General features: G+C 54.3%; 1 protein-coding gene across 3 annotated transcripts in view; it reads left to right on the top strand.

Annotated features, from left to right (window-relative positions):
• The window catches only part of LOC103167849 (rho GTPase-activating protein 20-like), a 68,010-nt gene extending 46,053 nt beyond the window's left edge, over positions 1-21,957 (top strand). For 2 of the 3 annotated variants that reach the window (XM_029067989.2, XM_029067990.2), the window contains exons 10-15: positions 3,906-4,084; positions 4,707-4,868; positions 6,104-6,213; positions 11,413-11,602; positions 16,648-16,765; positions 19,687-21,957. In XM_029067989.2, coding sequence (XP_028923822.1) covers positions 3,906-4,084; positions 4,707-4,868; positions 6,104-6,213; positions 11,413-11,602; positions 16,648-16,765; positions 19,687-21,104 — 2,177 coding nt within the window. In that variant the 3' untranslated portion in view covers positions 21,105-21,957. The remainder of the gene's footprint in view (positions 1-3,905; positions 4,085-4,706; positions 4,869-6,103; positions 6,214-11,412; positions 11,603-16,647; positions 16,766-19,686) is intronic. The other variant, XM_029067991.2, reaches the window with a different exon arrangement.
• The last annotated feature ends 536 nt before the right edge of the window (positions 21,958-22,493 follow it).

Raw genomic sequence — 22,493 nt, forward strand, 5'->3', positions numbered from 1 at the left:
AGAGAGATCTCATGCCGGCTCTCAAAATCCACCCCCTCCGCCTGTTCATCCAACCCCATTCCTTATCAAAACACTTGGCCCCGTCCATCTTCCCTCCCTAACCGCCACCTTCAGCTGTTTGCTCACCAGTGGCTTCTTCCCCTCTGCTTTCAGACATGCCCGTGGCTCCCCATCCTAAAAAAAAACCCGTCCCTTGACCCCACAGCTCACTCCTGCCATTCCTCTCCAAACTCCTTGAGCGAGTTGTCTACCCCGGCCTTCTCAAGTTCCCCTCCTCCAATTCTTAATTTATTCATTCATTCATTCAGTTGTATTTATTAAGCACTCACTACTTGCAGAGCACTGGACTAAGCACTGGAATGTACAATTCGGCAACAGATAGAGGCAACCCCTGCCCAACGACGGGCTCACGGTCTAAATGGGGGGAGGCAGACAACAAAACAAAATAGGTAGTCTGGCATCAAACCTTGACCCTCTTTCCGTGACCCCTTCCAATCTAGCTTCCCTCCCCTTTACAGTTATCTCCTTCTTGCCAAATCCAAAGGCCTCTACTCCATTCTAGTCCTCCTCGACCTCTCAGCTACCCTCAGCACATGTCAACTACCCCCGTCTCCTGGAGACGTCATCCAACCTCGGCTTCCCTGACACTGTCCTCTCCTGGTTCTCCTGTCTCTCTGAGTGCTCATTCTCAGTCTTTTTCCTGGGCTCTTCTTCGGCCTTCGGCCTCCCACCCCCTAAGTGTGAGGGTCCCTCAAGGTTCTCTTCTATTCTCCATCCACACCCCCTTCCTTGGAAAACTCATTCACCCCATTGGCTTCAACTACCACCCCTATGTGAATGATGCCTAAATTTAGCCCTGCTCTCTCTCCCTCTTGGCAGTCTTGTATTTCCTCCTGCCTTCCAGAAATCTCTACTTGGATGTCCTCCTGTCGCCTCAAGCTTTTCATGGCCAAACAGAACTCTTCCTCTTCTCACCGAAACCCTGCCGTCCCCATAACTTTCCCATCAATGTAGACAGCACCAACATCCTTCCTGTCTCACAAGTTCATAACCTTGGTTTTGTTCTTGACTCCTCTCTCTCAGTCAACCCACATATTCAATCCATCACTTAATCCTGTCGGCCCCATCACTAAACATCACTAAATCACTAAAATCACTAAACGTCACTAAACCTTCCCATTCCTCTCCATCCAAATTGCTACCATGTTAACTCGGTCACTTCCCCTATCCCTCCTTGATTACTGCATCGGCCTCCTTGCTGACTTCCTAGCCTCCTGTCACTCCCCACTCCAGTCCATATTTCACTCTGCTGCTCTGATCGTTTTTCCTCAAAAATGTTTAGTCCATGTTTAGTCCACTCCTCAAGAACTTCCAGTCCGTTGCCCATCCACCTCCGCAACAAACAGAAACCTCTCACCATTGGCTTTAATGCACTCAACCATCTTGCCCCCTCCGATCTCACCTCACTACTCTCCTACTACAACTCAGCCTGCACACTTTGCTCTGCTAATGCTAACCTTCTCACTGGGCCTCGATCTCATCTATCTCGCCACAAAACTCTCACCCACTTCCTGCCTCTGGCCTGGAACACCCTCCCACCTCATATCTGACAGACAAGCTCTCTTCCCGGCTTCAGAGCCTTAATGAAGGCACATCTCCTCCAAGAGGCCTTTCCTGACTAAGCCCTCCTTTTCTCTCCTCCCACTCGCTTCTGTGTCACCCTGATTTGCTCCCTTTATTCATCCCCCTCCCCTCCCAGCCCCACAGCATTTATGTAGCTGTAGTTTTTTTGTTTATATTCATGTCTGGCTCCCCGTCTGGATTGTAAGCTCATTGTGGACAGGGAATGTGTCTGTTTATTGCTGCATTATACTCTCCCAAGTGCTCAGTACAGTGCTCGGCACACAGTAAGCCGCCAATAAATGCGATTGACTGACTGACTGGCTGTCCGGACCTGAGCATCCAGCCCTGAGTGTCCAACCCTGAGTGTCTAGCCCCGGATGTCTGTTCCTGAGTGTCCACCCTTGATGTTGGACCCTGGCATTGGACCCTGGGGCATCTGGCCCTGGGCAAAGGGCCCTGAGGGTCTGGCCCTGGGTGTCTGGCTCTGTTTGACCAGCTCTGGGCGTCTGACCCTGGGTGTCTAGCCCTGGGTGCCCAATCCTGGGCTCCTGGCTTTCCAGACCTGGGCTCCTGGCCCTGGGTTTCTGGCCCTGGTTGTCTAGTCCTGTGTGTCCGGCTCTGGGTGTCTGGCCTTGTGAGTTCAGTCCTGTGTGTCTGACCCTGGTTGCCTGACCCTGTGTGTTGGATTCTGGGCATCTGGACCTGAGGGTCTGGCCCTGGGTGTCCAGCCATGGCTGTCTGGCCCTAGGCTCCTTGCCCTGGCTTTCCACTCCTGGTTGTCTGGCTCTGTGTGTCCACCTCTGGGTGTCTGGCCCTGTGTGTCCAGCCCTGAGTGTCTGGCCCTGGGGTCCTGGCCTTGGGCTTCTGGCCCTGGTCGGCTGGCCTTGTGTGTCAGCTCTGGGTGTCCAGCCCTGGGTGTTTGGCCCTGGGCTCCTTGCCCTGGCTTTCTGGTCCTGGTTGTGTCTGGCTCTCTGTGTCCGGCTGTTGGTGTCTGGCTTTGTATGTTCAGCTCTGGGCATCTGGCCCTGTGTGACTGTGGGTGTCTGTCTCTGGGTGTCCAGCCCCATCCAGAGGTCCACCCTCTCCAGGGGTTGCTTTGGCCACGGATAGAGCACCAGAGCTCAAAACAGACATCGCCAAGATTCGCTTGTGGCGGGGCTGGGGAAAGTCATCAGGGTTTTTTTTTACTGTCCAAATGCCTTTCCCCTCTCTGCTCCCACTCTGCCCTAAGCCCCGACCCTCTCCCCATAGCTCCTGGTACTGCTTCGGTGCCCCTGGCCTTTCCTGCCCCCTCATAATAATAATGTTGGTGTTTGTGAAGTGCGTAGTATGTGCCAAACACTGTTCTGAGCACTGGGGGAGATACAGGGTAATCAGGTCGTCCCATGTGGGGTTCAAACTTTTAATCCCCACTTTACAGCTGGGGCCACTGAGGCACAGAGAAGTTAAGTGACTTGCCCAAGGTCACACAGCAGACAAAGGGTGGAGCGGGGATTAGAACCCACGTCCTCTGACTCCCAAGCCTGGGCTCTTTCCACTAAGCCATGCTGCTTCTCCTGGGAGGCTCCCAACTCCTGCCAGATCCAGGAGGACTGGACCGGACCGACTCGTATCCAGGCTTGGCCCCAGCGGGGACCCCAGCCCGCACACTTTGTTCCTCTAACGTTAACCTTCTCACTGTACCTCGATCTCGTCTATCTCGCCGCCGATCTCTCGCCCACATCCTACCTCTGGCCTGGAATGCCCTCCCTCCTCATTTCAGAGAGATAATTGCTCTCCCCCACTTCAAAAGCTTATTGAAGGCACACATTTCCTCCAAGAAACCTTCTCTGACTCAGCCCTCCTCTCCTTTTCTCCCCTTCCATTCTGCCCTACTCTTATTTGCCCCTTCATTCGTCCTCCCTCCCATCCCCACAGCACATATGTATATATCTGTTATTGATTGATTGATATTAATGTCTGTCTCCCCCTCTAGACTGTGAACTCGTTGTGAGCGGGAATGTGTCTGTTTGTTGTTCTGTTGTACTCTCCCAAGCGCTTAGTACAGCGCTTTGCACACAGTAAGTGTTCGTTAAATACGATCGAATGAATGAATGAATAAATGAAAGGAAAGAATGAAATGAAACTTGGGAATCCGGCCCTTACCAGGGGCCAGAGGCCCTGAGTTCCAACGCTCCCTTCCCACCTGGGAAGTCTCTATCCTGGGCCCGGATGGAGCTGGACCGTCTCCTGCAGCCCGGCCGGCCGCCCGCCTGCCGTGACCCAGTGCCCTGCTCCCCCAGCAGAACCTTTGCAGAAGCTCCTTAGGAGGAAAAAATCTTTGATGGGCTGGGCCCTGCGGAAGAGCCTGCCTTCACCCTCAGCCAGCCCAGCCACTGGCTCACCCACCACACCCCACAAGCTCTTCGGCCTGTCGCTGTCCTCCATCTGCCTAAACGGTGCCCTGCCCAAGCCTATACTGGTGAGACTCCCCAGTGCCCAGCCACTGGCCTTCCCTGACCGGCTCTGGGGTTGGGGAGGTGGAAGGTGGGGCTCAAGGGTCTGACCTCCGTCGTGCCCCTGCCCCTAAACTTTACATTTACCGAAGGCCATGGGGAGACCCTGGGCCAACCTTGGGCCATGAGCCTGTCCAACCCTGGGGGTCATGGGACAGAGGTTCGCCGTCCCCCACTTTGTGGCGGATCACCCTGGCACCCCAGGACCCAATCATACCCGTTTGCCGAAAGGAACCTTCATCCTGGCCCGGCAGCAGGACAGAGAGAGGCCCCACACTCCCTAAATTCCTACTGTTGCCTCAGCCCCTCCGCTCCTCCCAGGGCTGGAGCCCAACTTGGCAAACAGGAATGGGGGGCAGCCAGCTCACTTTTCCCCCACCACACAGTTTCCCCTCCAGGCAGGGTCTAGCTGCTCGTCTGGGTTTGGGCACATCCGGAGGCCCAACGCTGTAGGAGGCCCCGGGGAAGATGGGCTTCTCCCCCTTCGTCACGGGTCCGGGTGGCTGGTTCATCCTGGGATCGCTTGGGTAACCCTCGCCTCCCGGCCCCGTACCGTCCCTCGTCTGGCCTTGCCCGGCTCTCCCCTAGGACTTGCTGCTGCTGCTGTACCAGCGGGGACCCTCCACGCAGGGGATCTTCCGCCGGTCTGCCAACGCCAAATCCTGCAAGGAGCTGAAGGAGAAACTCAACTCGGGGGTCCACATCCCCCTGGGCGCCGAGTCCGTCCTCCTGGCCGCGGCCCTCGTCACCGTAAGCACCCCCGAGGCCTCCGGCTGGCCTCGAAGCTGACCCGGGCTTGCAATGGGCTTCCTGGGGGGTGGGATGGGGGCCACCCCATGGGCTCCTGAACCAAGACACTCTCAGGTTGGGAGAGGTCATTTTATCTTACCCCCAGTGCTTAGTACAGTGCCAGGGACATAATAATCACTTAAAGAATACCATAAAAAACAACAACCTTGTCTCTGAGCCAACATCACTTCCACTAACTCAGAAACCCCCGCAAATACCCAAACTGATTCCTGATGGGGGAACCAGAATGGTAAGCTGACGTCCTTTTCCCGGGACCTTGGGGAAAACCTAACCCTGCCCCTCAACTCGGCATTAGCAGCACTTAACCTCTTCTGAGGCCACCCGGGGTACTTGCCTGAGACTGTGTGGGGTCCCTGCCTAGTGCCTGGGGTCCCCTCCTGAGGCTTTATTGAGTGCAGAGCACTGTACTAAGTGCTTGGGAGAGTACAGTTCAACAGTAAACAGACACATTCCCTGCCCACAATGAGGTTTACAGTTTAGAGGGGGAGTTAGACATTAATAGAAATAAATAAATGTCAGATATAAGTGCCATGGGGCTGGCGGGGGGATGAATAAAGGGAGCAAGTCACAGTGACGCAGAAGGGAGCGGGAGAAGAGGAAAGGAGGGCGGAGTCGGAGAAAGGCTCTGGGAGGAGATGTGCCTTCGATAAGACTTTGAAGTGGGCGGAGAGTAACTGTCTGTCAGATATGAGCCGGTACAGGGTCCTCTTCTGAAGCTGAAGGGGTGCTCTGCACACAGCAAGCACTCAATAAATATGATAATAATAATAATAATAATGATGGCATTTGTTAAGCGCTTACTATTTGCAAAGCACTGTTCTAAGTGCTGGGGAGGATACAAGGTGATCACGTGGGGCTCCCCATTTACAGAGAAGTTAAGTGACTTGCCCAAAGTCACACAGCTGACAAATGGCAGAGCCAGGATTAGAACCCATGACCGGACTCCCAAGCCCGGGCGCTTTCCACTAAGCCACACTGCTTCTCTTTGATTGATTGATAATTGATGGATACCATGGGCTTGGGAGGGATGCATGTTCGGGGTCCGGAGGGCCGGCGTGGGGGAGGGAGATGTCTTGTTGTGCTTTTCTCTTTTTCGATGTTTGAAACTTAGGGGCGCCCAGGAGACAAGACCTCGGCACTGACCAGACTGCTTTGCGTGTATGTATTTAATTCAGGATTTTCTGCGAAATATACCTGACAGTGTTCTATCCTCAGACATGCACGGGCTATGGATGGAGGCAGTGGACACTGAAAACCGAGGGAGTAAGATCAAAGCAATCAAAAGGTGGGTTTTCCTGCTGGGCCTATGTTAGAACCCAGAGAGCACCAGTATGGAAGGCTAGAACCCAGTGGAAAGTGGAGATGAGGGGTGCGAGTGGGACTGGAGAGGGACAGAAAGGAGGTGGAGAGAAACCGAAATGGAAAACCATAGAGACTGAGATAGGGACAGAGACAGAAAGAAAGAGAGAAAGAGGCACAGGAAAGGAGATCCGGAGAGACAGAAATCAAGAACTAGAGAGAGAGTGAGGGAGAGAGGAGAAGTTAATAAATCGTATTTATTTTCCAGTCATTCATATTTATTGAGGACTCACTGTTTGCGGAGCACTGCACTAACTTCCTGGGAGAGTACAGTATAAGTTAGAGATAAGGAGAGACAGAAACAGAGAGCCAGAGAGAGACAATAAGATACAAAAACCAGAGAGAGAGGCCCAGATAGAGATGTCAAAATAGACCGAGAGAGAGAAAAACAGAGCACCTATGATAGAGGTCAAACAATCAGTCAATCAGTGTTATTTATTGAGTGCTTACCTTGTGCAAAGCATTACACTAAGCATCTGGGAAAGTACATTTCACTGGAGTTGATAGACACGATCCCTGCCCACTCGGAGTTTACAGTCTAGCGGGGAAGACAGACATTAAAGTAAATTAAGGATAGGGGAAATAGTAGAGTATAAGAAAATTTACACAATTATTGTGGGGCTGGGGTGAGTATCCAGATGGCTAAGGGGTGCATAGTCAGTGCAGAGGAGAGAAGCAGCATGGTTCAGTGGAAAGAGCCCAGACTTGGGAGTCAGAGGTGATGGGTTCTAATCCCGGCTCTGCCACTTGTCAGCTGTGTGACCTTGGGCAAGTCACTTAACTTCTCTCTCCCTCAGTTCCCTCATCTGTAAAATGGGGATGAAGTCTGTGAGCCCTGCGTGGGACAACCTGATTGCCTTGTATCTACCCCAGCACTTAGAACAGTGCTCGGCACATAGAAAGTGCTTAACAAATACCAACATTATTATTATTATAAGGGACAGATAGGGCCTAATCTGGGAAAGCCTTTTGTGGGGGATGTGGTTTAAGGAGAATTTTGAAGGTGGGAAGATGGCGGGCTGTCGGGTATGAACGGGAGAGAGTTCCAGATCCGAGAGAAGAAGTGGGCAAGGGGTCAGTGCGGGGAGAGAGATGAGATCAAGGTACAGTGAGGAGGTTGGTGTTAGAGGAGCAGAGTGTGCAAGGTAAGGTAGGAGGGAGAGAACTGATTGCCTTAAAGCAGATGGTGAGGTTGTCCTTGATGTGGAGGTGGATGGACAACCACTAGAAATGTTTAAGAAGTGAGAAGGCATGGACAGAATGGTTTTTCAGGAAAACGATCTGGGCAGCAGAGTGAAGAACTGGAGTGAGGAGACAGAGAAAGCGGTGAAGTCAGGGAGAAGGCTGTAGATTGTAACTCTCTAGACTGTAAGCTCCTTGTGGGCGTGGAGTGTGTTTACCAACTCTGTTGCAGTTGAAAGTGAGGAGTTCCGTTTTAGATGTGGTAAGTTTGAGATGTCATCAGGACGTCCAAGTAGGGATGTCCCTAGAGGGAAAGATTGGGGAATCAATCAATAAATCACTCATTTATTGAGCACTTGCTGTGGGCAGAGCACTATGTTAAGTGCTTGGGAGAATACGATATAACAGAGTTGATAGACACATCCCCTAAGGAACTTAGAGTCTAGAGGGGGACGCAGGCATTACTATAAAGAAATAAATTAGGATATGTGCGTAAGTGTTCTGGGGCTGAGAGTGGGGTGAATAAAAGGAGCAAATCCAGGTGTAACAGCAAAGGGAATAGGAGAAGGGGAAATGAGGGCTTAGTTGGGGAAGGCCGCTTGGAGGAAATGTGATTTTAGTAAGGCTTTGAAGTTGGGGAGAGAGACTGTCTTTTAGATATGAAGGAGGAGGGAGTTTCAGGCCAGAGGCAGGATCGGCATCGAGGTAGACGAGATCAAGGTACAGGGCTCCGCACACAATAAGAGCTCAATAAATACGATTGGGTTGTCATTAGAGAAGCGAAATGACAAGGCTGGGTCGTAGTAGCAAATCAGGGAGGTAAAGTAGGAGGGGACAAGGTGATCGAGTGCTTTAAAGGCTACAGAGAGGAGTTTCTGCTGGATGAGGAGGTGGATGGGCAACGACTAGAGGTTCTTGAGGAGTGGGAAAATAGGGACTGAACAGTTTTGTAGAAAACTGATCCAGGCAGCAGGATGAAGTAAGGAATAAAGTGGGGAGAGGCAGGAGGCAGGGAGGTCAGCAAGGAGGCCGATGCAATGATCAAGGTGGGGTAGGCTAAGCGCTTGTATTACCATGGTTGCACTTTGTGCAGATGATCCTCTCCATCCAGAGATGAGAGTTGAAGCTGTGGGAGCAAATGAGTTCTCCAAGGCACTGGGTGTAGCTGGAAAATAGATGGGGATTCAGAACTGAGCCTTGAGTGACTCCCAAGGTAAGAGAGTGGGAAGCATTGGCAGAGCCTGTGAAAGAGACTGAGAACAAGTGGCCAGAGGGATAGGAGAGCCATTAGAGGACAGGGTCAGTGAAGCCGAGGTTATATAGTGTTTCCCGGAGAAGGGGGTGGTCAGCCATGTTTTAATGCAGCTGAGAGGTCAAGGAGGATTAGGATGGAGTAGAGGTCATTGGATTTGGCAAGAAGGAGATCATTAATGACCTTTAAAAAGGGCTGTTTCCATGGAGTGAAGGGGATAGAAGCCAGATTACAGGGCATTAAGGAGAAAGTTGGAGGAGAGGAAGTGGAGGAAGTGGGTGTGATCAATTTGCTGGAGGAGTTCGGAGAGGAATGGCAGGAGGGAGATCTGTAGAGGGTCAGCTGCTTTTTCCATCGAATTTGAGATGGGGAGTGTCGGCCTGGTGTCTAGTTTTCTACCATTAGAGCAGAGGAAGTGTACTGCAGGGGTGATTTAGGGCTGTGTGTTGGTTACATGAGATCAGCAGAGGGACAGGGAAGCAAAGGAATCGAATTCAGTTAAGAGAGTCGTGTTGATTTTTGTGTCAAGAGAAGATAGGAGAGGTATGAAGACCAGATGGAGCTTGATGGAAAATGGGATGGTGTCAAATGATTGAAGATTTCTGAGGAGGAACAGGAAAGATTTGCAGTGGGAGGGGACGTACGGGAGAGGAGGAAATTCAGGAGTCTGAGGTCAGAGAGTGGAATTTCAGAATCGGTGAGGTTGGAGATTGCACAGTGACTAGAGGTGATCCGATAGAGTGTGTGTCCAGGTTGGTGAGCAGGTGAGATGGCGTGGAGCCGGAGGTCAGTGGAGTTGATGAGAGGAAGTGGGCAATGGAGGGGGTGTCAGGAATGTTCACAGAGATGTTGAAATCCCCAAGGATCACTGTAGAGTTGGAGAATGAGAGAAGAAAAGTGTGAAAGTGTTCAGAAAGCTGGAGGAGGGGCGGGGGGATGGGAGGTTGGGGGGGGGGGCAGTAGATAACCCTGTCTAGTAACTGGAGAGGATGATGGAGGCAGATGATATGGGCTTCAGAGGAAGGGGAAGAGAGGGATGAGGGTGGTGGGATTCTTTGAAAGAAATATTGGGTGGGGGGGCAAGAAGGAAGCCAACTCCTCCTCCTTTCCCAGTGAGTCTTGGGGAGTGGAAGAAGATGAGGTCCCCTCTAGAGAGAGCAGCAGAAGAGACAATGTCATGTAGGGAGAGTGAGGAGCACTGACTGGATCAGGAACAGGTCAAGGATGAAGGAAAGCTTTCCAGTGATGGAGTGGAGATTCCATAGAATGCACTTGGCAGAGGAGAAGCCTGAGCCTGAGAGACAGGCCAAGAAATATAGAAACAGAGGACCAGAGACCAAGAGAGACAGAAACAGAGAATTGGAGAGAGAGAGTGCAAGAGAGAAAGAGAGAGAGTGCAAGAGAGAGACCAAAGGAGAAAGAGAGAGTCAAGGAGAGAGGCCAAGAGAGATAGAGAGATGAAGACAGACAAAAATGGAGAGTTGGGGAGGCAAGAGATACAGAAACAGAGAACCTTAGAGAGAGACCAAAAGAGACAGAGATACAGAAAGAGAAAGAGAGAAAGGCCAAAAGAGAGAGAAACAAAAAGTCAGGGAGAGAGACCAAGAGAGAGAGAGAAACATAGAGACTAAGAGAGCTAGAAATAGAGAAAGAGAGATCGAGAGACAGAAATAGACAGCTGGGTAGAGAGACCAAGAGACAGAGAAACAGATAACCATAGACAGAGAGACCAAGGGAGACAGAAAGACAGAGACTGAGAGAGAGAGAGATGAAGAGAAACAGAAATGGAGAGCTGGGTAGAGAGACCAAGAGAGAGAGAAACAGATAACCATAGACAGAGAGACCAAGGGAGACAGAAAGACAGAGACTGAGAGAGAGAGAGAGAGAGAGAGAGAGAGAGAGATGAAGAGAAACATAAATGGAGAGCTGGGGGAGGGGTGAACCAAGAGATACAGAAACAGAGAACTAGAGAGAGAGGCCAAGAAAGACAGAAACAGAGAATGAGAAAGACAGAGAGACAGAAACAGAGATCTGGGGAGAGGGACCAAGAGAGGTAAGGACAGAGAACCAGAGAGAGAGACCAACAGAGACATAAATAAAGAGCTGGAGAGAGAGGGACCAAGAAAGACAGAATCAGAGAACTGGGGAGCGGGACCAAGAAAGAGAGAGAGACAGGAAATGAGAGAGAGAGAGAGAAAGAGAGACCAAGAGACAGAAACAGAAAGCTGCGGAGAGGGATCGAGAGAGATAAGAACAGAGAACCAGAGAGACCAAGAGAGACAGAAACAGAGAGCTGGAGAGAGGGACCAAGAGAGATAGGAACAGAGAACCAGATGATGATGATATTTGTTAAACGCTTACTCTGTGCCAAGCACTGTTCTAAATGCTGAGAGAGAGAGACCAAGAGAGACAGAAATAGAGAGCTGGGGAGGGGGATCAAGGGAGAGAAACTGAGAGCCAGAGAGAAAGAATCTTAGGAGGAGAGAGGAGGGCCCATGCCCCTGCTGAGGCTGCGAGACCAGAGATGGCCAAAACCCCACGGTGGGATCCGGCTCAGACGGGCTCCTGTCCCCGGCCGCGGCCCGGGGCTCCCGGCGAGTGGGTGTGGGACTGGGTGGGTTGCTGCCTTGGAAGCCGACCCCGGGGCCGGCTTCCCCCATGTCCCCCCTGTCGGGCCCCGTGTCCCGGCAGCCTGGTGGACCAGCTCCCGGAAGCCAATCGCCTGCTGCTGCGGCTCCTCTTCACGGTCCTGCGCCGCATCGAGGCCAACGCTGGCCAGAACCAGATGAACGCCCTCAACCTGGCTCTCTGCATTGCCCCCAACATGCTCTGGCCCCCCAGCCCGGCCTGCCCGCAGGAGGAAAGCAAGTCTGCTGGCAAGGTAATGCGGCTGTCCCCGCCCCGAGGGACCCTCCGGAGGTCAATCCGTCCAGCCCCCTGGCTCCAAGCAGCAGGAGGACTACACACCCCCCTCCACCCCCTCATTCGCTCAGTCATATTTATTGAGTGCCTACTGTGTGCTAAACACTGTACATAGTACTTGGGAGAGTACAATATAACCATAAACAGACACATCCCTGCCCGCAGTGAGCTTATAGTCTAGCTCTGCCCCTGGGAAAGAGACTCCACCTGGCAGACTTTTTCGACCGCTTACCAGCTGGAAAGTTCTTCCTGAACCCAGCTTCAATCTCTCCTGTTACACAGATTGATGGTGGTATTTATTAAACACTTACTATGTGTCAAGCACTGTTCTAAACGCTGGGATAGATACAAGGTAATCAGGTTGGATACAGTCCCTGCCCCACACGTGGCTCACAATTTTCCAAGCCCTCTGCCCCTGTCTGTCACGACCTCTCAGAGACTGAAGCCATTTGAGGCTTCCTGCTCTGCCTTGCCTTCTCAACTCTCAAGAACCCTGAGGCCTCCTATCTAGTTGTGCTGACAGTGTGGCAAACACTGTGCTAAGCGCTGGGGTGGATACTGGGAGTCCCATGAACCACCGGGACTCTGCCTAACTTGAGGTAGAGAGGGCAGTCATTTTCTCCCCGTTTAGCCTTGCTACAATCTGTCCACATGCCCTTTCTTCCATGAACTGGTCCCTGTGCCTTCCTCCCACTTCCCCTCACCCCCCAACCAGAGGTCTGTGCCCATCGTAGGTCTCGGAGGAGCAGGAGGGCTGTGTGGGGAGAGGGCAGGAGGCCGCCTGACAATCAAGAAGGCAGGCTCTGGGTGGGATTAGTTCTCCCCTCACCCCCAACCCAAGCTCCCAGTTGGGAGAGGAGAGGGGAAGCGGAGGGAGACTCCCAGGGCTGTGCCTCGTTCAACTCTGGCGAATTCCACGTGGAAGCCTTAAAAAACCCACCATGGCTTGGGTTATCTGCTCATTCCAGGCTAAGAGGACCAACACGTCTGACACAGCTGGGAAGCACGGGGCAAAGCGTAAGGGGGCAGAGGCTGAGTTATCTGAACGAGCAGCGCGTTTGCGTAGACGCAGGGTCTGACGGCAGGGCACAAAAGGTCCTGGAGCTTGCTCAGTTTTCTGGTTCGTTTGCCCCGTTGACGGCCAGCCCGGACAACTGGGGTCTTGGAGTGGATTTTTCAACATGAATTTGAATTATTGCTATTATTACTATTATCGTTGTTATATTTTTAAGCACTTACTATGTGCCAGGCACTGTTCTAAGTGCTGCGGTAGATGCAAGTTAATCAGGGCAGGCACAGTCCCTGTCCCACATGAGCGCACAGTCTATCTGTACTCTACTAAGCGCTTGGGCGACTACAATATAAGCAGCACCTCCTAGTAGAAAGAACTTGGACCTGTGAGAAGGACATGGGTTCAAATACCAGCTCTGCCCCTCGTCTGCTGTGTGACCTTGGGCAAGTCACTTCACTTCTCTGGGCCTCAGTTCCTTCATCTGTAAAATGGGGATTAAGACTGTGAGCCCTGTGTGGGACAGAGGCTCTGTCCCACCCCATTATCTTGTATCTAACCCAGCGCTCAGAATAGCGCCTGACATAGTAAGCACTTAACAGATATTGTTATTATTATTATCAGATTTGGTAGACACCTGCCCACCGAGAACTTACAGTCTAGAGAGGGAGGCGTTAATAGAAATAAATAAATTACAGATATGTACATAAGTGCTGGGAGTAAGAGGGAGGTACAGATTCAAGTGTAGGAACGACGTAGAAGGGAGTGGGAGAAGAGGGAATGAAGGCTCAGTCAGGGAAGGCCCCTTGGAGAAGATGTGTCTTTAATAAGGTTTCAAAGGCGGGGAAACTGATCATCTGTTGTATATGAAGAGGGCGAGAGGTCACCAGTGAGATAGGTCAAAGTGAATTACAGTGAGCGGCTTTAGAGGAGTGAAGTGTGTGGGTTGGGTTGTCGTAGGAGAGGCCAAGGTGACTGAGTGCTTTAAAACCAACGTGAAGGAGTTTCAGTTCGATGCAGAGGTAGATGGACAATCATTGCAGGTTCTTGAGGGGTGGGGAAGCGTGGACTGACCAGTTTGGTAGAAAAATCATCCAGGCAGCAGAGTGAAGTATGGACTGTAAATTGGTTGTCCGCAGGGAATGTGTCTGTTGTATCAGACTCTCCCAAACACTTAATACAGTGCTCTGTACACAGTAAGCACTCAGTAAATACAACTGACTTGACTGACTGATCCCCCTTCTGAACCGTGAGCCTGCTGTTGGGTAGGGATTGTCTCTATTTGTTGCCGAATTGTACTTTCCAAGCGCTTAGTACGGTGCTCTGCACACGGTAAGCGCTCAATAAATACAATTGAATGAACGAATGAGACAGGAATCAGGGAAGTCAGGAAGGAGGCTGATGCCGTTGTCGAGGTGGGAGCGGATAAGCGCTTGGATTAACACAATAGCGGTTTGGATGATAGCAGTCAGGGTAAGCGGGAGGCAGGTGTTTTATCCCCATTTTACAGATGAAAAAATAAGGCCCAGAGAAGTCAAGTGTCTTGCCCAAGGCCTCACAGCAGTCATGTAGTAGAGCCGTAATTTGAACCCTGGTCCTCTGATTCCCAGGCCTGGCTCTTTCCACTAGGCCATGCTGTTATGCTTTTTTTTTTTTTGGCATTTGCTAAGCACTTACTATGTGCCAGGCACTGTACTAAGCGCTGGGGTGGATACAAGCTAGTCAGGTTGGACACTGTCCCTGTGCCACATGGGGGTCACGGTCTTAATCCCCATTTGAAAGATGAGGCGACTGAGGCACAAAGAAGTGAAGTGACTTACCCAAGGTCATCCAGCAGACAAGTGGTGGAGCTGGGATTAGAACCCAGGTCCTTCTGACTCCCAGGACCTTTTATTCTACCCATTAGGCAACACTGCTTTTCCACATTATGTCTATAAATGCTCTCACCTCCTCTTTCCCAGACTGGGAAAACCACCTAGCCCCATCTCCAGAGGACAGAGTTGTATTTCCACAGACGGCATCTTGCAGAGAAAGCACAGGCACGAAGAAAGCAAACTATGGGGTCCATAGAGAGCGGACCCTGTGCACAGAGCAAGTGCTTAGCAAATATTATTGTTATTAATAATAATAATTGTATCATTTGTTAAGGGCTTACTATGTGCCAAGCACTGTTCTAAGCGCTGGGTAGATACAAGGTGATCAGGTTGTCCCACGTGGGGCTCACAGTCTTCATCCCCATTTTACAGATGAGGTAACTGAGGCACAGAGAAGTTAAGTGGCTTGCCCAAAGTCACACAGCTGATAAGTGGAGGAGCCGGGATCAGAACCCACGACCTCTGGCTCCCAAGCCCATGCTCTTTCCACTAAGCCACACTGCTTCTCCAGCGTGTTATCATTATTATTAGTAGTAGAAGTAATAATAATTAGTATTATTATTCAGCATGGCTCAGTGGAAGGGCACAGGACTGGGAATCAGAGGACCTGGGTTCTAATCTCAGCTCCGCCACTTGTTTGCTGTGTGACCCCGGGCAAGTCACTTAACTTCTCTGTGTCTCCATTCCCTCATCTGCAAAATGGGAATTCAATCCCTGTTCTCCCTCTCATTTAGACTTTGCACCCCCTGTGATACCTGATTATTCATTCATTCATTCAATCGTATTTATTGAGCGCTTACGTTGTGCAGACCACTGTACTAAGTGCTTGGGACGGACAGTTCAGCAACAAATAGGGACACTTCCTGCCCACAACAGCCTCCCAGTCTAGAAGGGGGGAGACAGACATCAAAACAGGTAAACAGGCATCAGTAGCATTATTATAAATAAAAAAGAATTATATATACACACGATTAAGAAAAAGTAAATTGAATTTTATAATTATAAATACGTACATATATGCACAAGTGCTGTGGGGCGGGGAGGGGGTTAGAGCAAAGGGAGCGAGTCGGGGCGATGGGGAGGAGAGGGGAGCAGAGGAAAAGGGGGGCTTAGTGTGGGAAGACCTCCTGGAGGAGGAGAGCTTTCATTAGGGCTTTGAAAGGGGGAAGTGGGCTAGTTTGGTGGATGTGAGGAGGGAGGGCATTTCAGGCCAGAGGTAGGATGTGGGCCAGGGGTCGACGGCGGGACGGGCAAGAACGAGGCCCAGTGAGGAGGTGAGCGGCAGAGGAGCCAAGTGTGCAGGTTGGGCTGTAGACGGAGAGAAAGTAGGTGAGGTAGGCGGGGCAAAGGGGATGGAGAGCTTTGAAGCTAATAGTGAGGAGTTTTTGCTTGATCATCCTCCCCGCTCGCCCCTGCAGAGCTTAGTAAAGTGCTTGGCATTTAGTAAGCACTTAAAATAGCATTTTGATCATATTATTGGTATTATTATTGTTGTTATTATCATTTTATCCTGGGGGTTGGTGGTGCAAGATCTATCAAGGGACAGAGGGCTGATGGAGTTGAGCTTGTCAGAGAAGGTGGAGTTGAGGCTCAAGGGAGGAGGTAGACCGTAAGCCTCTTGTGGGCAGGGATCGCGGCTACGAATTCTGTGGCGCTTACCCAAGTGTTCATGGTTCAGTGCTCGGCACACAGTAAGTGCCCGATAAATACCGTCGATTGAGGTTAGTCAGGAAATCCCCGTTGGGGCACGGCAGGCTGGATGAGGTGGAGGGGTCTAGAGCCCAGAAGTCTCTGTGCATGGAGAGAACAGGTCTGTGGGCAGACGGGGAGGGGCTGAGATGGTGGGCTGGAAGATTCTGGTCAGAGAGCAAACGTTCAGCGTTGCTGAGGTGAGAGATGGGGGGTGCCCGGGGGTGACGAGAGCTGGTAGGGTCTGGGTTGGTGTGTGGGTAGGGTGGGGTGCGGGGCCCGGTCCGTAGTGACCCATGAGAGCCGGCGTGGGCCCGGGTGAGGGTGCAGTCAACAGTGACCCATGAGAGAAGCCGTGGATCCAGGTTGGTGTGTGGGTGGGGTGGGGTGGGAGCCCAAGATCCAGTGACCGTGGGGCCGCTTTGCCCACAGGTGGCCCTCCTGGTGCAGCTGCTGATTGAAAATGCAGTGGAGATCTTTGGGGATGATGGCACGTCTCTGTTCCAGCGGGCTGCAGAGGAGCGCTCGGCTAGCCTGGACCACCTACTGGGTAAGATGGCCACTTTGCCCCCCCCCCCTTTTCTCTTCTTTCCCCATTAAATCTGTCCTGAGGTCCCACAGGGGTGCCTAGCCTAAGCCCGGGGGCCCTTTTTACATCGTTCTGTCCTCAGGGAGCCTCTGTCCTGGAGGGAGGTGGCACAGGCTCGGGTCTGGGAGTCAGAAGGACTTGAGTTCGAATCCCAGCCCTGCCCCTTGTCTGCTGGGTGACCTTGGGCAAGTCACTTCACTTCTCTGGGCCTCAGTTCCCTCATCTGTAAAATGGGGATTAAGACTGTGAGCCTCATGTGGGACAACCTGATTACCTTGTATCTCCCCCAGCGCTTTGAACAGTGCTCTGCACATAGTAAGCGCTTAACTAATACCAACATTATTATTATTATTCTCTGTGCCTCAGTTACCTCATCTATGAAATGGGGATTAAGACTGTGAGCCCCACGTGGGACAACCTAATTACCTTGTATCTACCCCAGCGCTTAGAACAGTGCGTGGCACATAGTAAGCGCTTAAGAAATGCCATCGTTTATTTTTTTTTCAACTACTCTCAGTCAGTTTGCCCAAGTCTAAGCAGTTTGAGCCATCTTTAGCCAAGCATCACCGGGGCTGAGACAGTCACGCAGTAAGGGTGTCTCAAAATGCAGTTGCTACTGGTAATGAAAACCCAGCTGGAGACTCTTGCACAAAAGCCCAGGATATACGGGCTCCCCGGGGCTGAGGACGCTTCAGGAAATTGAATGCCAGGCTGGGGTCGACACTGGGCATGGGAGGGGGCTCTGTAAGTTGGAGACCCCCGGACGGAGATCTCCCCCGGCACCACTCGGTTACCCCCACCCATCGAAAATGAAAAATCCCTCTGCTCTTGGGCCCCTGGGCTAAAGGTCAGTTGTACCTACGACCTCATCAGATATGGGGTTTCACCTCTTGACTCGATGTATCTTCATTTCATCACTCTGTCCTGACTTTCAGCTCCTTGAAGGCACAGACCGAGTTTCTCTTACTTCTCTCTCTCCCCCAGTCCCCAGTTCAGAGTCCATGTTTGTGTGAATGGGTAGTTGTGTCCCTTTCTGCCCCCCAGAATGGTAGCCCCTCGAGGGAAGGGAGCACTTTCCCCAGTGCTCGGAATAGGGCTCTGCACAAGTGGTTGCTCAGTATACAGCCCTTGTCCCGTAGCACCCGTGTCCATCGACAGAAAAAAAAAATCCTCATACTCTAGACCCCACCCACTGATGGAACTGTTCTTGGTGGTTTCTTCCACTGTGTATGAAGACAAGGTGACGTCCATCTTGTTTCACCCCTCCGATTGGCCCGAAGGTTGGTTTGCTCGACAGCTGCTGTCCAGGGGGGCCGGGAGCTTCATGCTGCTCCCGTAACCCTCCGTCCAGCTGTCCAAACTCTGGGAATGGCCCCCAGACTCCCAGGACAGAGGAGGGGATGAGGACAGGAGAGGCAGGAGAACGATCTCAAACACTCGGTTTGCCCATCAGGTCGATAGGCTGATGTCAGGGCTCCTGGGGTCAGACCCCGGAGCCAAGACTAGCGACCCTTACTAAAATGGCTGCCGCTCACGCACGACGCCGGAGGAGGTGGGGACAGCCCGGTCCTCCTCCCTCCCCATCCATCCAACGCAGCCATCTTTCGTTTCTCCAGCAATTGTCGGTTCCCAGAGGAGAAAGGGAGCGCAGGGGAATGGAATTTGAAGAGAAGGGATAGGGTCGGGAGGGGGAGAGGAGAGGGAGACACTGGCTCAGCCCCAGCTGGGGGAGGGCAGCTGATAGAGGCTGAAGGAGACTGCGTGGGGCTGAGAGGATGACTGTGTTGGGTGGAATGACTTTGGCGTAGGCGCAGGATCAAGGTGAAGGCACGGAAATCCCCCCGAAGACATTATATACAGCATGAAGTAATGCCATCTTTTTTTTAAGGGTATTCGTTTAGCTCTTACTACGTGCCGTGCATTGTACTAAGCGCTGCGACAAATACAAGTTAATCAGGTTGGACACAGTCCACATACCACATGGGACTCACAGTCTTAATCCTCGTTTTACAGATGAGGTAACTGACGCACAGAGAAGTTAAGTGACTTGCCCAAGCTCACATGGCAGTGGTAGAGCTAGGATTAAAGCCCAGGTCCTTCTGACTCCCAGGCTTGTGTTCTATCCATTAGGCCACACGTCACTCTGAGGTCCCAAAAAATCCATTAGCGTTAAGGCTCGCCGGAGGCCTAATCTGACCTCGCTCCCCAAGGAGCCGTAGCTGAGACCAATGACATCTTTTTTTATTTGGGGGGGGGGAGTACTCGTTAATAGCTCACCCTTTGCCAAGCCCTGTTCTAAACACTGGGGTGTTAAGCAGTGAAGCAGGTTGGACACAGTCCCTATTCATTCATTCATTCAATAGTATTTATTGAGCGCTTACTATTTGCAGAGCACTGTACTAAGCGCTTGGAACGTACAAATCGGTAACAGGTAGAGACAGTCCCTGCCCTTTGACGGGCTTACGGTCTAATCAGGGGCTTACAGTCTAATCGGGGACTGTATCTCCTATCATGTCCCTATCCCATGTGGGGCTTACGCTCTTTAACCCCCATTTTGCAGATGAGGCAACCTAGGCCCAGGGAGGGGAAGTGATTTGCCCAAGTTCACACAGGAGACATGTGGCTTTCCTCCTGCCCACCCGGGTGGCTCCGGATCTCTTCTGGAGTCTCTTCAGAGTGAGGGCCACAGGCCGGGGTAGAGTTCTGTGTCCTCAAGCCTGCCTCAAGCCCCTTCTACCTCACTCTAGCCGTGGGCGTGGTCCGCCTCCACCTCCTCACCCCGGCTGCCCCGCGGCCCCGGTAGCCCCGACCCCGTTCGCCCCAGTGCAGGCCTTCCCCTCCCGCCCACGGCGGGACTAACGCCGGCCGTCGTGTCCCTGCAGCCCCGGGTCGGTGGGACTCGGAGGAAGAGCGGGAGCAGACGGCCGACCGGGGGGAGCTCGGCACCCAGGGCTCCCCGCCGGAGGGAGAGCACCAGGACTGGGGCCCGTTTGGCAAGACGACCGCCAGCTACGGGCAGGAGAGGAGGCGGGAGGCCAGGCCTCCGGCCGGGGGCGAGAGGGCCGCCGGGGGCTGGCTGCGGCCGGCCTGGGACCGCTGCGCCTCCGAACCCAGCGTGCGGTCCGGGTCCCGGCCGCCCACCGCCACGCGGGAGCCCGTGGCCCGCCAGTCCAGCTGCGACGACGCCCTCCTCCGCAGCCCCGGGGACCCCGTGCAGCGGCTCAAGCTGCTGCAGCTCGAGAGCCAGAAGCTCCTGGGGCTGGGCCTGGGTCCCGCACGCCAAAGACCCCCGCCCCCGGGCCCCCAGGGGAAGCCCCCGCTGCCCCAAACCCCGCCACCGCCCACTAGTCTCTCCAGCCTCTCCAGCCTGTCGTCGTCGTCCTCCTCCTCTTCCGCCACCACCCCGTCGCCGACCGGCTCGTCGCCGAGCTCCCTGGACAGTGCCTTCTCCTGCTGCTCCGAGCCGTCCGGCGCCGGCCCCCCTGACCACTTGACGCTGCCCTTCATGTTTGGCACCTCCGCCCGGCTCCGGGCCTTCTCCCCGCAGGCCGCGCGGCGCACCCGGCCGGATCAGCGGGAGTCCCCCGCGCCCCCCCAGGCCCGTCCACCTGAGGGGCCGGACCCCCGGAGCAGAGACGCGGGGGGCCGCGACGATGAGGAGGGGGCCGCAGCGGCCCCGGAGCCCCAACTCCACGGCAACTGGGAAGGCGGGGAGAGGGTGGGCCGGGCCCCTTGGGCCAGAAGCCCCCTGGCCCGGCCAGAAAGCCCCCGCCCACCCTCCCCGGGAGCCCCAGAGGGTGGGGGTGGGCCTCTGCGGGAGGCCCCGGCCCAGCGCCCAGGTAAGCACACTCGTACCAAGATCACCTTCTACCTGGCACCGGGGGGCTCAGAGGCCGAGGGCGGGGGCCCAGGTGCCAGGCCGTCGACGCTGAGAGTGCCCATTCCCCAGACTGTGTTCTACGGGCAGAACACCCCGCTGGTGCTCCAGTCCGGGGCACGCAGTCAGCGCCCACCGCCCGGGTCCCCCGGCCCCTCGGGGGTGCCCCCCAGCCCGGACGGGGAGCCCCCCGCCTCCGTCCGCCACACCATCCGCATCGTCCTGCCCGCCTCCGTCCGCGGCACCGTGCGGGGCTACTTCCGGAGCGCCGGCCCCAGGAGCTGCTGGGAGGACGACGCGGCCCGGGCCGTGGAGGGGGAACTGCTGCGGGGCCGAGCCGAGTGGCAGGAGGGGGCCCAGGGGGCCGGGGGCCACCCCAAGGAGGAGCCCGCCCCAGGCCCCTGTCCAGAGTCCTTCGTGTAGGAGGGCGGGGGGTGGGGCGGAGAAGATCAGCCCCGGACGGTCATCCTAGGGCACCTCGGGCCTCCACCCGGCCCAGAGATGGGGAGCGGGGAGCCAGGTCCCAGGATGAGGAGGCAGGGGCCCTGGCCAGGGACTCCCGAGAAGGACGGGCACGTAGCCGAGGGGACTGGGAGAGGAGCTGTGGGATGAGAGGTCAGGGAGGGGTCAGCGGGTTCTTCCACCTGCTCCGTTCGACTGTGCTCGGCGGCCACAGGAGGCCAAAGGCCTGAAGGAGCACAGGGCCGGGGGCGGCACCGGGTCAGGGGCTTGAACGGAAGGCCGCCCGACCCAGACGAGCGGGCCCGGCCACAGTGACCGCCCCGGGGCCGAATGGCAGAGCAGGTGGGTGGTGGGAGTGGGGCTGAAGGGCAGGGGGGAAGCCGGAGGGAGGGAAAGGAGAGGGAAGGAGGAGACCGGGTGGCCCTGGGGTCCGGGAGGGTCGGACAGCGGAGTCCGAGCCCCCGTGTCCCCCCGGTGGGCCGTGGACCCTGGAGGAGGAGCGTGCAGCCCAGGCTGGGGCAAGACACCTTTTTCTTCCTTTAAGGAGAGACAGACCGGGGAGCGGGAGGGAGGGAGGGTTGACCCAGCCTCCCCCAAGGCAGGCCAGGGAGGCGTCAGCCTTCCGAAGGGCATCGTAGCGGGGGTGTCGGCTCAGCTCCTGGCAGCCTGTCTGCCCCTCGGGGCCCGAAGATGCCTATCGTCGCCTCTCCCTCTGGGAAGGAGATACCGGTGCCCTCGCCCTCTGCCAAGCCCCTGTTGTGACTATTCAATAAAAGGAGAAGCGTGTTGGGGCTTGGGCCCCCTATGCCCCCGACTATGCCGGTTTACTGCCTTCGGGGGCGGGGGTCAGAGGGACCTGCTCAGACCCAGGCCCCGAGGTGGGAGGGCAGGTTTGGCGACCACCCACGGAGACCACAATGCCCACTTCCCTGACTCCCGGGAGAACCTCTCCAGGCTGCTCTTCCTCTGCCCCCGCAGGCCACGGGGGGCCCCCATGCCAATTGAGAAGGGACACAGGAAGGCCCGGGCGGGGGCTTTGGGACAGAAGGCTGCCCATCCCCAGGTAGGAGCAGGGACTGCAGAGTCATCAACAGGTCAACCCCCATTTGGCGGGGGAGAGAAACCACAAATAAAGGTCCAGTTCTGCCCTGTAGGAACCCTAATTCCCCCATTTTGGGGCTGTACTGCTCACCCATCTCAGCCCGGGCAGAATAATAACAATAATAATAATAATAATGATATTTGTTACACACTAAGCACTATACTAAGCACTGGGTTGGATACAAGCAAATTGGGTTGGACTCAGTCCATGTCCCACGTGGGGCTCACAGTCTCAATCCCCATTTTACA

Source organism: Ornithorhynchus anatinus, chromosome 6, assembly GCF_004115215.2.
Source record: "Ornithorhynchus anatinus isolate Pmale09 chromosome 6, mOrnAna1.pri.v4, whole genome shotgun sequence".
NCBI lineage: Eukaryota > Metazoa > Chordata > Mammalia > Monotremata > Ornithorhynchidae > Ornithorhynchus > Ornithorhynchus anatinus.